General features: G+C 43.9%; 1 protein-coding gene across 1 annotated transcript in view; it reads right to left on the bottom strand.

Annotated features, from left to right (window-relative positions):
- Nucleotides 1-13,642, bottom strand: part of PEX6 (peroxin 6) — a 117,609-nt gene that overhangs the window by 18,596 nt on the left and 85,371 nt on the right. The window contains exons 12-14 of the mRNA XM_087686698.1: nt 12,585-12,623; nt 12,388-12,509; nt 11,902-12,046 (exon numbers count right to left, since the gene is read on the bottom strand). Of these exons, the coding sequence (XP_087542824.1) occupies nt 11,902-12,046; nt 12,388-12,509; nt 12,585-12,623 (306 nt within the window). The remainder of the gene's footprint in view (nt 1-11,901; nt 12,047-12,387; nt 12,510-12,584; nt 12,624-13,642) is intronic.

The raw sequence follows: 13,642 nt of genomic DNA on the forward strand, positions 1-13,642 counted from the left end.
TCGTACACGCATCATGCACAGATTGCAGGACATTGGAGTACTAGAGGGTATACGATGGGGTGTATATGCATTATATGAGGCAGTGACAGGTCATGTACGAGCACTTGGGGGGCTATTAGAGAGGATTGATAGTACCATAGGAGTGAAACAAGGATGTCCACTTTCACCCACATTGTTTGGTCTATACATGCTTGAAGTGTCTAATTACATGGACCGAGGAGGAGCTCGAGCCAGAGGTAGGGGTGCTAATACCGATATTATTGTATGTAGATGATATTGTTCTTATTTCAGATTCACCGGAGGGATTGCAGAGCCATCTAGATGCTTTGCACATCTTTTGTAGAGATAAAGACCTCACAGTGAACCTTGGGAAGACCAAAACCATGGTTTTCAATACTTCAGCAACATGGGTGACTAGATCTATGTACCAGTTCACATTTGTGGGAGACATACTGGAGCATGTAAGGGAATATGTCTATTTGGGAGTCACCTTCTCTGGCCCCAGGTTTTTCATTGAGAGGGGAGAAGAAGCTAGTGTTTGATGCGAGTTTTTGGTCTACTAGGAAGCTCCAAGAGATTTAATGCTTGGAGATTGCTTTTGAGTAGTCCCATACAAGGATTTTGTTTATCTTCTCAAGTTATATCAATGCATAGTGCTTTGAATCATTGAGCTTTGTCTTTATCTTGTGTACTCATGCCTATTCTTTTTCTTCTCTTCTATCTCATATTCTCTAATTCCTTCTCTCTAACCCCCAATGGATACGACCTTTTGACTAAAACCCCTGCGACAACGTTCTAGAAGTTCTTAGCTACAAATGTGCGAGGGTGTGCAAGATCAAATGGTGGTCAAAATTGTCACGTCTAGCACGTGGATACGCAGCACTAGGGGCACTCGAGAGTCAATGTGCTCACAAACAGTTCAAGGAGCCCCGCACCAAACTCTGGTTGTTTGACACCCTAGTCACACCTACATTACTATATGGAGCAGAGGTATGGGGTTGCAGCTTGTACCACAGGCGTCTTAGCCCACACATTGATCAGATTGGAGTAGAGAGAGATTATTATGATGGTTGGGATAGCATGGAAAGGCCATTGATCATGATGATAGCACGCATAATTAGGAGTAAGCCCTCCACCCCACATCCCATTGTCAAAGCAGAGCTAGGGACAACACCTATAGTTACGGAGGCACTCTTCAGGGCAGTGACCTTTTGGCACAGACTATGGGAACTTCCACGCCATAGATACTCTAGATTGGCACTAACCTCATCTAGACAACTAGCAACAGGAGGCGAGAAGAACTATTGGTTTTCATAGATGGCTATTTGGATGAGTCTACATGGTTTGGATATTGACGTCTTCCACCTTTGGATTATAGCCTTGACTGCCCTACACTTTCTCTCAGTTGATCAGAGTTGAACCAAGTGATCATAGCTGATATCTTGAGGATTGAGACACCAAGGACATGGATCCATCCACCACTCCCTCCAGGATCAAGGATGGAGTTCTACAAGAGTCATTTCTTGTGTCTCTCTGATGATGGTTTCACTATTCGGCCAGCATATATGGACACCCATCTCTCCCATAGCGTACAGGTTGCTATTGGACAGATTCGCACCTCCTCACATAGGCTTTAGATGGAGACAGGCAGATGGAGAAATACCCTAGCAGAGAATAGGACTTGCTAGCTTTGTGGTCAAGAGCCTGAGACGGAGGAGCACTACATATGCAGATGCACAATATACTATAACATACGAGGACAGTACCACTTCCTCTTCCGTGATGGATTTGGACCTCTTCGTCACGTCATGGAGTACGAGGACCAGAGATGCCTAGGTCTCTTTCTCTTGGAGCTCAAGGCGTTGAACTGCACTACTACGAGATAGGAGGTCAACTCACCCAGAGGGACACACACACAGAGCAGTGAGAGACTTCTACAGAGCCAACCCTACTAACACTACCAGCCTAGCAGAGACAGAGCCACCCCGCCAGACACCTTACAGGCCACACCGTGGAGTCACATTGGATAGAGCCATTTCCCTTCGTAGAGCACGACAACCCTGTCTACCAGGACCACGTCCGAGGAGGCCACACCACAATTGGATTAGAGCCATTATCACGAGACACCGGAGACTCACCACCAGGCATATCAGTGAAGCAGCTAGGGACTGTATCATAGCTAAGATCATGTGCAGATCTTGAGATCAGCTACAGCCCATAGTCCCCACCACACTTTTGTACATGGTTCTATCAAATCTGGTTCTCCTTTCCTTTCCTTTTCTTTTCTATTGATGGAACAACACTACACATGGTTCAACCCTAGTATAGTCCCACCATATAGTTATTTTCACAATTGTTTCATAGACCACCTACTTATTTGTAATGTTAACTTTTCCTTACTGATGGGATGACATTAGACATGGATGTACTCTGGATTTTGTCTCATAGGCCACGTTGGCCTTATGTAGACGTTAATATATCTTTCTTTCTTCTTTTTTCTTTCTCACACACACACACAAAAAAAAAAGAATAAAGAGCCTTTTTGTTCATCCACCCTACACTTTGCTTTTTTGTATGATGTGTGATGTGTCATGTCTATACTCCCATTTGTCTACTTGCGGTGCGTTGTGCATGTTGCGCATTAGGTTTTGCCTTGTCACCCTTGTGTATTCATCTTATTAACTTAAGTGACATTGCTATTTTATCTCTATACATGTACTCTATCATCTGTAGTCCAAAACAAATAAGGCAATTTTTAATTTAGTACTAATAGCGTACCGTACCTTATAAAATCGTAAGGTACCAATTAGTACCATATTTTAACATATTGTACCATACCGTACCTTTCGTACTTGACAACCCTAATGTGATCCCTTATCATAGGGGAATCTGCATGACAGAGAGCTATCGTAGCTTCAACTCAATAGATGAGCGATGCCCAAATGTTTGGATCCAAAGAGAGATGTCAATCTCCTCCAAATCTTTGCAACGGTGCAGAGATACACGAGTACAGAGTTTGTACAGCTAAAAAGGAGAGAAAAAAAGGCTCTAGCATTCAATCGATCCCATAAACCTACTGAATCCACAATCACACCATCATGAGAATCCATGGTAGTTAGAGGTAGACTATAACAAAATCCCAAACGTCATAGTTGTCTAAGAGACACTCCATACAACACGACCATAGAGGATAGTTCATCCCATCCAACTTGTTGGATGCAGAGAGAGAGGGTAGGATTGGCACCTACTTAGGAGATGCCATCAATGCCAATTGGGGACTAGAAGCCTCGAAAAAGTATAACGAAAATAAGTAATAAGATGGTGGTTGGTCTGAAAAATCCCGAACACACGATCCCCCATAGCATACACATTGGCCATAGATGTCCTTTAATAAAATACCTGCAAGAAAACAAAAGAAGATGTTCCCATTGGAATAAAGGTGACCAATAAGAGGTGTCCTTGGGATAATCAGGCTCCATCAGGCCATGGTATAGAGGAAGACTGATTAGGGCAAGGTAGATGGAGAATATCTGATGCCGAAGGGAACACACAATGTCGGGTAGAGAGAGGGAGCAAACAAATGCAAAGGAAAACAGAGCTTCAACCTGGAAACATAGCCAATCCAAGGGCTGGTAAAGGACTAGGGAGTGCCTAGAAATCGAGTCCTTGCAATAAACACAAATTTTCCCTAATGTGGGCCTATAATGGAGGCCGCCCAACACCAAAAAGAAGTCACCCTAGTCATCAAAGACCAGCTAGTATGAGAACGCATCAAAGAAAGAAATCTGTCCACATGTACAGCCCAACAGAGAGCAAGTGCCACCTAGTTTGCAAATGTGCCACCCTGGAGGACTGATGATTTACCTACACAAAACGCAAAAATACAGGGGCTACCTGCACAAGAACGCAGGTAATGCAAGGCCTGGTTCTGTAGCACGTGTACCAGGGGACTACTTACAAAAAAAGCAGGCTTGTTTTGGTGTCACCCAGCCAATAGAATGACTGCCAAGTCTGTTTGGCACTCGGAGTGCAATAAATGTGCCACCCAGCTTGGTAGAGGCCACCCAAGAGAAAAACACAAATCTACCCTAGTAAACACAGTCTAAAAAAGGGCTGAAAACAAGCTGCCCTACCCTATTTTACTCCAAATGCAAGGTTTGCAGCACATGGGGATGACGCTTGGCAAGTTTTGTTGTGGACAGCATGCTCCTCTTCAAGATCTCCAACTCCCACACATGGCTTTGATACCATGTGAGAGTGTGCAACAGAAAGAGGAAAGTGAACGCGGAACAAACATCCCTGCATGGCACTGAATTCCCCCCTTGTCTTTGACTACACCGAATAGGAATTTGATGGGAAAAGCCTAGAGTTTTTCCATGAGCATACACCTTGCATCTCGGAATGTGAATAGCCTTCAGTTCAATAGATCCTGGGGCCCCAAGAAGCTGATCGTTTGATAGCAGCTACAGCAATCCCTTGCTGGATGCGTAGATATTTTGTTACTTCAAAAGCATAAGTTCTCCTCCTCTCAAGCTATCAAAGTTGGGAAGCTACTCCTAGGAAGCTCATTTCCATATTGGAAGTGCTTGATTGACACCCATGGCAGAGTGGAGGCTCGAGTCTATGGTCCTGTGAGAGAGACCATGTGACCATCCTCCTTGGGCAGGCATTTTGGGTCAGGTTAAATGTTGAGGTTCCATGCATTGAATCCTCAAAGCACAGACTAGTTTTCGATTAGAGGTGGTGGCAGGCTTCCTCGAGGTTGACTCAAGGATTGTTTGATGTGAGATGGAAGGATCAAGGTGCAGCTGAGATTCAGTAGACAGTGTGAGAGTGAGAGACAGAGTGAAGCACGACACCCAAGAGAATAGACTGCAAGAGTGTGACCAGAAAGTACAAAGTACAACCCTTAAACCTTAGGGTTGTAGGGGGTGTTCATACCCAACACACACTAAGTGCCCATAAGTGTGTAACATAAGCACATAAGCACATACGCATTCAACTGTGGTAGTGAAAGCTGCCTTGTATTCAGCTTCACATGACGATATGGCAACAGTGGATTGTTTCTTGCTAAGCCAAGAAATGCAAGAAGAGCCAAGAAAGAAACAATTGCCACTAGTGGAGTGACGTGTATCATAATCACCAGCCCAATCAGAATCACTGCAGTGGTCCCCCCTTGGCATAAAGCAATCCAAGAGATCGAATACCCTGCAAGTAACGAAAAACACGCTTGACAGCTTGCCAATGTGACATACGTGGCTGATGCATATACCTGCTCAAAGTTGAAACTGCAAACTGTATGTCCGGCCTAGTGTTGCATAGATAGATAAGATAGCCAAATGCAGGAGCATATGTATGTATATCAAACAAATCACTGTCATCATGTAATGACAGTTTCAGTCCAGGTTCCATGGGAGTACAAACTGGCTTGCAATCCTGTAAGCCAAATTTCTCAAGAAGCTGCCCAATATACCTTGACTATGATAGCCCAATACCTCAAGCATCATGTATGAACTAGATGCCCAAGTAGTAATGCAAAACTCCCAAGTCAGACATGTCAAAAGTTTGCTGCAAATTTTGTTTGAATGCCGAAATCTGATCAGCATGTGTTCCAGTGAGCAAAAGGTCATCAACATAAAGACATATAATCAGCATAGATCCCCCTTCTTTACATACGTAAAGGGTAGACTCAGATGAGCTGTTTAGAAACCCCTGACCAAGTAAGAAAGCATCTATTTTTGCATACCAAGCTCTAGGAGCTTGTTTCAAACCATATAGTGCCTTTTTGAGCTTGCATACCAAATGTTCTGAGCCTTCAACTGCAAAACCAATGGGCTGCTGTACATAAACTTCCTCCTGAAGTTCCCCATGTAAAAATGCAGTCTTGATATCTAGTTGATGCACTGTCCAACCATAATGTGCAGCCAAAGCAATCATAGACCTGATGGTCGTCATACGGGAAGTATGAGCAAATGTCTCCTCATAATCAATGCCCTTTTTCTGTGCGTAGCCTTTAGCTACAAGCCGTGCCTTGTATTTATCAATGGATCCATCTGCTTTCCTTTTCAGTTTGTAGACCCATTTCGTTCCAATGGCTTTCTTCCCAAATGGCAAGGACACCAAATCCCAAGTTTGATTCTTAGTAATAGAATCTAATTCAGCTTGCATTGCTGCCATCCAATGCACACTGTGTTGTGCATCCTCATAACATTCAGGCTGTTCATTATCAAAAGTACTTGCTGCCATAATAAACTCCATGGTATGTGCTGAATCATGCAAACAAGTTTGCCTTCTAGTACGACCAGCCATGGGTGCATCCAAAGGACTATCTTGCATAGTCTGCAAATACCATCTAGGTAACTGTCTAGCTTCCTGACTGTGTGCAAGCTCTTGCTGAATTTCAGTTTCAGCATTATGCTGAATATACCGATCAGCCAATGGCTGAATTTCTGCACTTTCCATAGGAGCAGCTGGCTGAACATTAGGTTCATTTTCTGAAGCTCCAGCTGAATCACCAAAAGCAATGGGCAGCAGCCCTTCAAAAACATCACGGGCAGCCTGATATGTGTCCAAACCAGCCAAGGATAATTCTGATTTTTCATCAAAAACAACATCCCTGTTGACAAAAACCTTTTTTGTAACGGGATCATAGAGTCTGTAGCCTTTGCTCTCATTGCTATACCCCATAAAAATGCACTTAACAGCCTTGTTGTCCAACTTTTTTCTAAGTACCTGTGGAATATGGGCATAGGCAAGACACCCAAAGGTACGAAAGTGACCAACAGAAGGTTTACGGCTGTTCCAAGCCTCAAAAGGTGTGATGGTCTTCAAGGCTTTGGTAGGGCATCTGTTCAAAATATGGCAAGCACACATGACTGCTTCCATCCAAAAACTATGAGGCAAGCTTTTTGCCTTCAGCATACATCTGGCCATTTCCATGAGTAACCGATTCTTCCTCTCTGCTACCCCATTCTGCTGTGGAGTATAGGTAGTAGTATACTGATGGACTATGCCCTTCTGCTGCAAAAAGGAATTCAGCATAGAGGACATGTATTCCCCCCCTCGGTCCGAACGGAGAGTCTTAATCTTGCATCCAGATTGATTTTCAACAAGTGCACTGAAAGCCAAAAATGCATCATACACTTCTGACTTCTTTTTCAAGCAGTAGACCCAACAAAAACGTGTAAAGTCATCACCCCGAAGTGCCAGAACTCTGTGGAGCATTTTTCACCTTGCTGTTTTTGCCTTTCTGTCTTGCCACAAAAGCCTGCTCAGAGACTATAGCATCCACACCACTATTTTTCCGTGTTTGCTCCTCCTCTAGAAGCAAACTAACCAGCTGAATAAAAGTGAGTGGGTGCTCAGCAATCCTCATGGTGAGGTTCAATGCAGTATGAAAAGACAAGTACGAAGGAGATAAGGAATTCAAGGCGGTGGATATCAACTGTGCATCCGAAAAATACTCATCTACATTCATGAGCTGCTCCCTCAAGACCTGAATCTTATTTAAGTGATCCTACATAGAATCACCCTCATGCATCTTCAAAGTTTCCAACTCTTTCTTCAAGAAAGAGATCCGAGTCTCATTCTTTCCTACAAACATATGCTCCAAAGTCAACCATGCATCTCGTGAAGAAGATGCCGAACGAATGTGAGGGATGATGGACCGCTGAACTGACAGAGCAATCAGCGACAAGGCCTGTGCATCACGTGTATCCCAAGCTTTTTGAGCTGCAGTTCTTGGAGGAAGTGGCTGAGGTGGAACGGGCTGAGGTCCCCGTTGTCCACGTGCGCCATGGGGAGGAAGAGTAACGGGAGCTACAACTCCCGGTCGAGTTTCCTCTCCACTGACATAATCCCATAAATTCTTGGCCACTAATACATTCTTCATCATGAATGACCATAGCGAATAATTGTTTCCGTCCAATCTGTCTTCCTTGGATACATACGTAAAGACATCACCTCCCTGATTTGCCATGATGACAAATTTCCAAAGACAAATAAGCAATGTCAAAGTAGTAAGGACTGGAAATCTGCAAATTTCCAGAAATTGCAGCAAACACACTTCTACAATTAATGTGCAAGGGCGTACTCTGTCAAAAAACTGTCTTTTAATGCACGCTTCCCAAGGTGCAAACAGTGCTCAGCAACACTGTTATATCAAAATCCCCAATTTTTTTTGCCAAAATGTCTATCAAAACAGTCTTTCTGTGACTGTAACAGCAGTTTATATGCAACTGTCCTTAAAATACATAAAAGCCCCAAAATTTCTGATGATCCAGTCCAGAAATTTACATCAAATTTATCGCACACCTATATCCTGTGCTGTGCCTGCCACGTATGAACCTCCTCTTCCAAAACTGTGTTCTAGACAAAAAATAAAATTTTATATTAAAAAAATGTACCTTACGTGGACTGCAGGCTGACGTGCTGGACAGGCGTAATGGCGCTGGCGTCGCTTCAGACAGACGGCGCAGGAAACGGGTGGCCGTGGCTGACGTGGACTGGGCAGATGGTGACACGATGGATCACAATCTGACGGGGTAGTCGAGCGGCCATTTGGGCCGTTTGGCGCTGACGAACAGGACGGCGCTTTAGACAGACGGGTGGGCAGCGCTCAGCAGGCGAGCGGCTCTCTGGCGACAGGGCACACACGGGCGGCTTTCTGACGACAGACGGGCATGGCCAGAGGCAGCGATTTTGGCATGCGTTCATTCTGGCAAGTGGTGCTGCCAAGACAAGGCCAGGTAGGTGCAGGACGAAGTGCTGCAGGACAGGGGGCACTGGTCAAGCTGCTGTAGTACAGGACGCAGATCGAGCTGCTGTAGGACAGCGCGCAGGTGGTCTTGGGGCTGTGGCGACAGGGAGTGGAATTGGACTTGAGCACAAGACTCAGCTGAGCTGAACAGAGCCAATGCTCTGATACCAAATGTGAGATGGAAGGATCGAGGTGCAGCTGAGATTCAGTAGACAGTGTGAGAGTGAGAGACAGAGTGAAGCACGACACCCAAGAGAATAGACTGAAAGAGTGTGACCAGAAAGTACAAAGTACAACCCTTAAACCTTAGGGTTGTAGGGGGTGTTCACACCCGACACACACTAAGTGCCCATAAGTGTGTAACATAAGCACATAAGCACATACGACAATAAGAATATAAGTCTGGGGGAAAAAACCTCTCCTACCGAGAGTAAAAAGTGCCCCAGTGTCCTACTGATCACCGACACTCCCATATGAGCGTAGGCGTAAGTGAGGCGTGAGTCAAATACCCAACATTTGAGACTTCAACAATCTAAAGACTTTAGAGCATCAGCATGGCAGAGGCACAAACTTCCATCGTATTGCAGATGGAGAGCAACAGGCTTTGGAAGCCTTTCTATTTGATGTTGGTGCTAAATATGTCTAGAGAGATCTGGCTTTCCATAGGTGGGAAGGGTCCTTCACTTTTGCCAGAGCAACAGGCAAGTTGGGAGGTAGCCTCCTGGAGGTTCTACATGGGTGATTGCAACAGCATATGGGGGGGGGGGGGGATTTGAGCAACTAGCAGAAACAACATTGTTGAATCATGCCCTAGTTCTCATCCCTGATGCACCCACTTCGGCCTTAGACCCCCATTCATGTCTCAACCTATGAGTGTGAGGAGGTGTATAGACAGATCGAGCAACTGTGGGCCAGAGAATGGGCACATACCGAGGTGGCACAGGTCCTCAGAGAGTCAATCAGATGCTCTCCGAGAAAGCCAACAGTGCTAAGAGAAGGAGAAGGCATTGCATCGTGACCTGGCAGCTATCCAGTGAATGCTGCAAGACTCAGATGGAGACCATAGCCTTCAGATGCAAAAGGTGTGTGCGACCTGCCTTAGTGAGCGCAGGAAAGATGTCAAAGTTCTTCTTTCAAACCTCTACTGTTTTTAGGGCACTAACAGGCACTATCTGCAGAGATTTCTTCCAGTGCATCGACCTTGCACAACTAAGAACCAGATTTGCAGCCTGATTCATAACCTTCGAGATCAATATAGGAGAGCACAACCTTGCCTAAAGAAAGTGATGGGGTTGGCCATGGAAATCTATAGACATATTTTGAAGTTGGACCTGTACAAGAGATGCAAGAGCAGGCTCCTTGGTATACACATACACTTGTGTGAAGAGAGAGAAAGCTCCTTGACATACACTTGTGTGTGATGTATCTAGTTGTATCTATGAATGCACAATGTGTGTGAGGTGGTGGGGACCCTTAGAGAGAACAGATGGATGCATAGTTTATTAGTGGATGGATACAATGTGTGTAGGCAACAGAATGGATGAATGCATAGTGCATTGAACCTATGGGGTGTGCCACACAAATGCTTCACTGGTTACCCTCTTCCTACTTCACTTCCTTACAATCCTTCCTTCAATAGGTTGGATGTTGGTTTGTGGAGGAGAAGAAAGGTCTCCAGTTGCACCTAGGTACCTATGTGCTTTTATGTGTGCACGATGTATGTAAAGCAATTATGTATGTGTGTGTGGGTGTGTGTGTGTGTGTTTTAGTGTGTGTCATAATGGGATGAATCCTTTACAATGTGCATGGTGTGTCATCACATGTGTGCTAGTGCAACCAATACATATAAGATATTCAACGTGTTGTGTGCAATCATCAACCTAGGAATTGAGATACATAAATGTAATGCATGTGTGCCCACATGCACCTATGTGTGGTAATGGTGCATCAGAGCTTCATCCTTACTTGCCACTCCTACCAATCCTTCCTCATAGGTTGGATGGTTGAGTGTGCAAGAAGATGGACTCTATGCTTGCATGGCCACACTTGGATGCATATGGATGCACACAACAAATGTTATACCATAAAAAGAAAATTTTATATTTCTAATTACACAAAAATATTAAAAGGAAATTTTCATTAACATAAAGAATCACACTGACAATAACTACACCATACAAGGTAGATGCCCATACATTAGATCCTCTCTTTCAAGTGCATATACCCAGACTCAAACTATGGATCTGGGTGCCCCGAGTCCTCAATGAGTAGTCTTAGGACCCAAGAGAATGAAGGTCACCTGCTTCTTCAAATTCAGAAATGATTGTGAGCTTCTTCATGTACACAGCATGGATCGACTAGGTAGAGCACATCATCACAAACACCTTCAGACCTGCTTTCTAGAGATGCCTACGGTACAGCTCACAGCTGAAGAGGGTCGTGTACATCCTATGCCTGTTGGCTTGTGAGGATCTAGCAATATGTAGTTGGTTGGCTCAAATGCAGTAGGACGAGGCTTGCCAGCATTGGGCACAGCAGAAGCAGCTTCAAGGGGGGTCACAGAATTGATGAGTACTTCCACATAACCTGGGGATGCCATAGCCTGTTTTTCACACTGCAAATTGGCAATCCTTGGTGGCATTATACCCCCCACTAGGGCTTCTTTCTCCCATTCCCCCCCCCCCTGCCCTGAGAGGCCTTGTACATATTTGATTTATTAGCATTCAGTTCCAGCTAGACTGTTGAGCACTTGTACTCTGTTGTATTTTTAATTTGAGTGATAGAATTCAAAACACCTTATCTGCAGGGAAAATATGAGATGGGAATTGTCTTGTTCAAAATGCTGTGTGCAAACATTCAACTGCTATTTACATGACTAATCCTTACTTTGAAGATATAATGAGACACATCACTGATATCTTGAAGCAGTAGTCAAACTGTGAGCATCCCCTGGTGTGCTTTTGTTGTCCACATGCAAGGGCTTACTACAGATTATGGGAACTATTTGAGAGTGAAGGGGGCAAACTGTTCCATCTCAAAATACATGAACAGAAAATATATGTTCAAGCATGCCTGCATGTGGTACATGCATACTTGACTGCAAGATCACTCAAAGTTGAAAGGATCATAATCAATGAGCTTACCTTACGCTTTAAGGCCAACTTCCATGCATCTGCACAGAGCGCATACAAGTCAGCACCTGTGAATGTGGCTGGACACATTCGAGCTATAGACTCCAAGGAGACATCCTTTTTCAGCTTAAACTTCCTGGTTAATGCTTCTAGAACCCTGCAAACAAGATTGGAATGAGAAAAGTAAATGTCAAAAATTTTGCATCCTCACTTATCTAAATTATTGGTGGAGTCCTTTTTTATAACACGTGCAAGAAGGAAATCTGTGTTCCAAAAATTTCATCTCTCCTTCATCCAAGCTAAGAATTTGCACTTCAAAGAGTCATTTCAAAAGTTTTGAGATGTTCCAGAGCTGTCAAAGTAAACATTGATTTGGCACATGAAACATTGAATACACTCAAATGTGAAACACACCTGATGTTCAAACCAATGAATTACAGTAGATCACAAGTGCCAATAAGAAACATCTGAGTTAGAGTAGAGCACAAGCATGCTTACCGTTGCCGATAAGAAACATCTGAACTAATCCCCACATACAAGAGCTTGTCAAATCGACCAGGACGTAATAGAGCTGGATCTATAAGATCTGGACGATTAGTGGCTCCAATTATGAATAAATCCTGCACATTCACTTGCTTTCAAGAAAAGCTTTCCATGAATTAATTAAGTGTTCCACAATAATGGTAAAGCCATACCTGTTGCCCTTTATTTAAACCATCAATTTCAGCTAGCATCTGTAGTACAAAAACACATCAGTCTCTCTCTCTCTTTTTTTCGTAATGATCAGTCTCTCTCTCTCTCTCTCTCTCTCTCTCTCTCTCTCTCTCTCTCTCTCTCTCTCGTAATGTTATCTTTACCTTACTGATGAGATGACATTAGACATGGATCCCACATGGCCATGGATACGCGAGGCCGAATCAAATATAAAAGCATTTCTAGTCTGCCAAATGTGCCAGAGAGCAGTCCATCACATGAAGTGAAAGAGGCAAGGATGATGAGACAACAATTTCGCTAAAGAAGGCATCTTGCCAAGGACCCAAGAATGCATTGAGATTCTTTGACCTGTCAACAAGGTCCACACTCTAGAAATGAAATCCCAAACCTGTCTGGCAATTGGGCAAGAAATAAAAAGATGAACTGGTGTCTCATCAAAGTAGTACAAAGGATGCATCTGCCCCACAATATCTTTTGGGCCTGCAGTATATTGCCTATCGGGAGACCCCCAATGAGAAGCCCCCAAAGAAAAACTTTCCCTCGATAGGGAAGCTTTGACTTCCATAAGTGAAGTAGGTGATCCCTCCACTTAGTCTCACTATCATGCACAGACCAAACTTTATTAGCTTTTTCAGTAATCCACCTCTTATCCTCCACTGTTTTGTGGTAAATTTGATAAGCTGATCGCTTCAAAAGATCCTGCAGTCGCACAAAAGCCCAATCCAACGATGAGGACAAGGGTAGAGGAGCAAGCAAGGGAGAGTGTCTCGGAAGGCAATCCATAGTTCTCTCAGATTTGGGTTTCCTTTTCTTTCTACTAATGGGACAACACTAGACATTGTTTTAGTCTAGCATAGTCCCATTGTAAAGTTATTCTTAGCATTGTTCATAGGACACTTACTTATTTTAAAGTTATCTTCACCTTAATTAGTGAGATAACATTAGACATGGATGTACTTTGGATTTGTCTCATCGGCCACATTGGCCTTATGTATTCTAGTTAAACCTGTAGAGTCAACAATCCAATTAGCTTAACAAC

Source organism: Lygodium microphyllum, chromosome 10, assembly GCF_053477565.2.
Source record: "Lygodium microphyllum isolate KBCC chromosome 10, Lygodium_microphyllum_v1.1.10, whole genome shotgun sequence".
Lineage (NCBI taxonomy): Eukaryota > Viridiplantae > Streptophyta > Polypodiopsida > Schizaeales > Lygodiaceae > Lygodium > Lygodium microphyllum.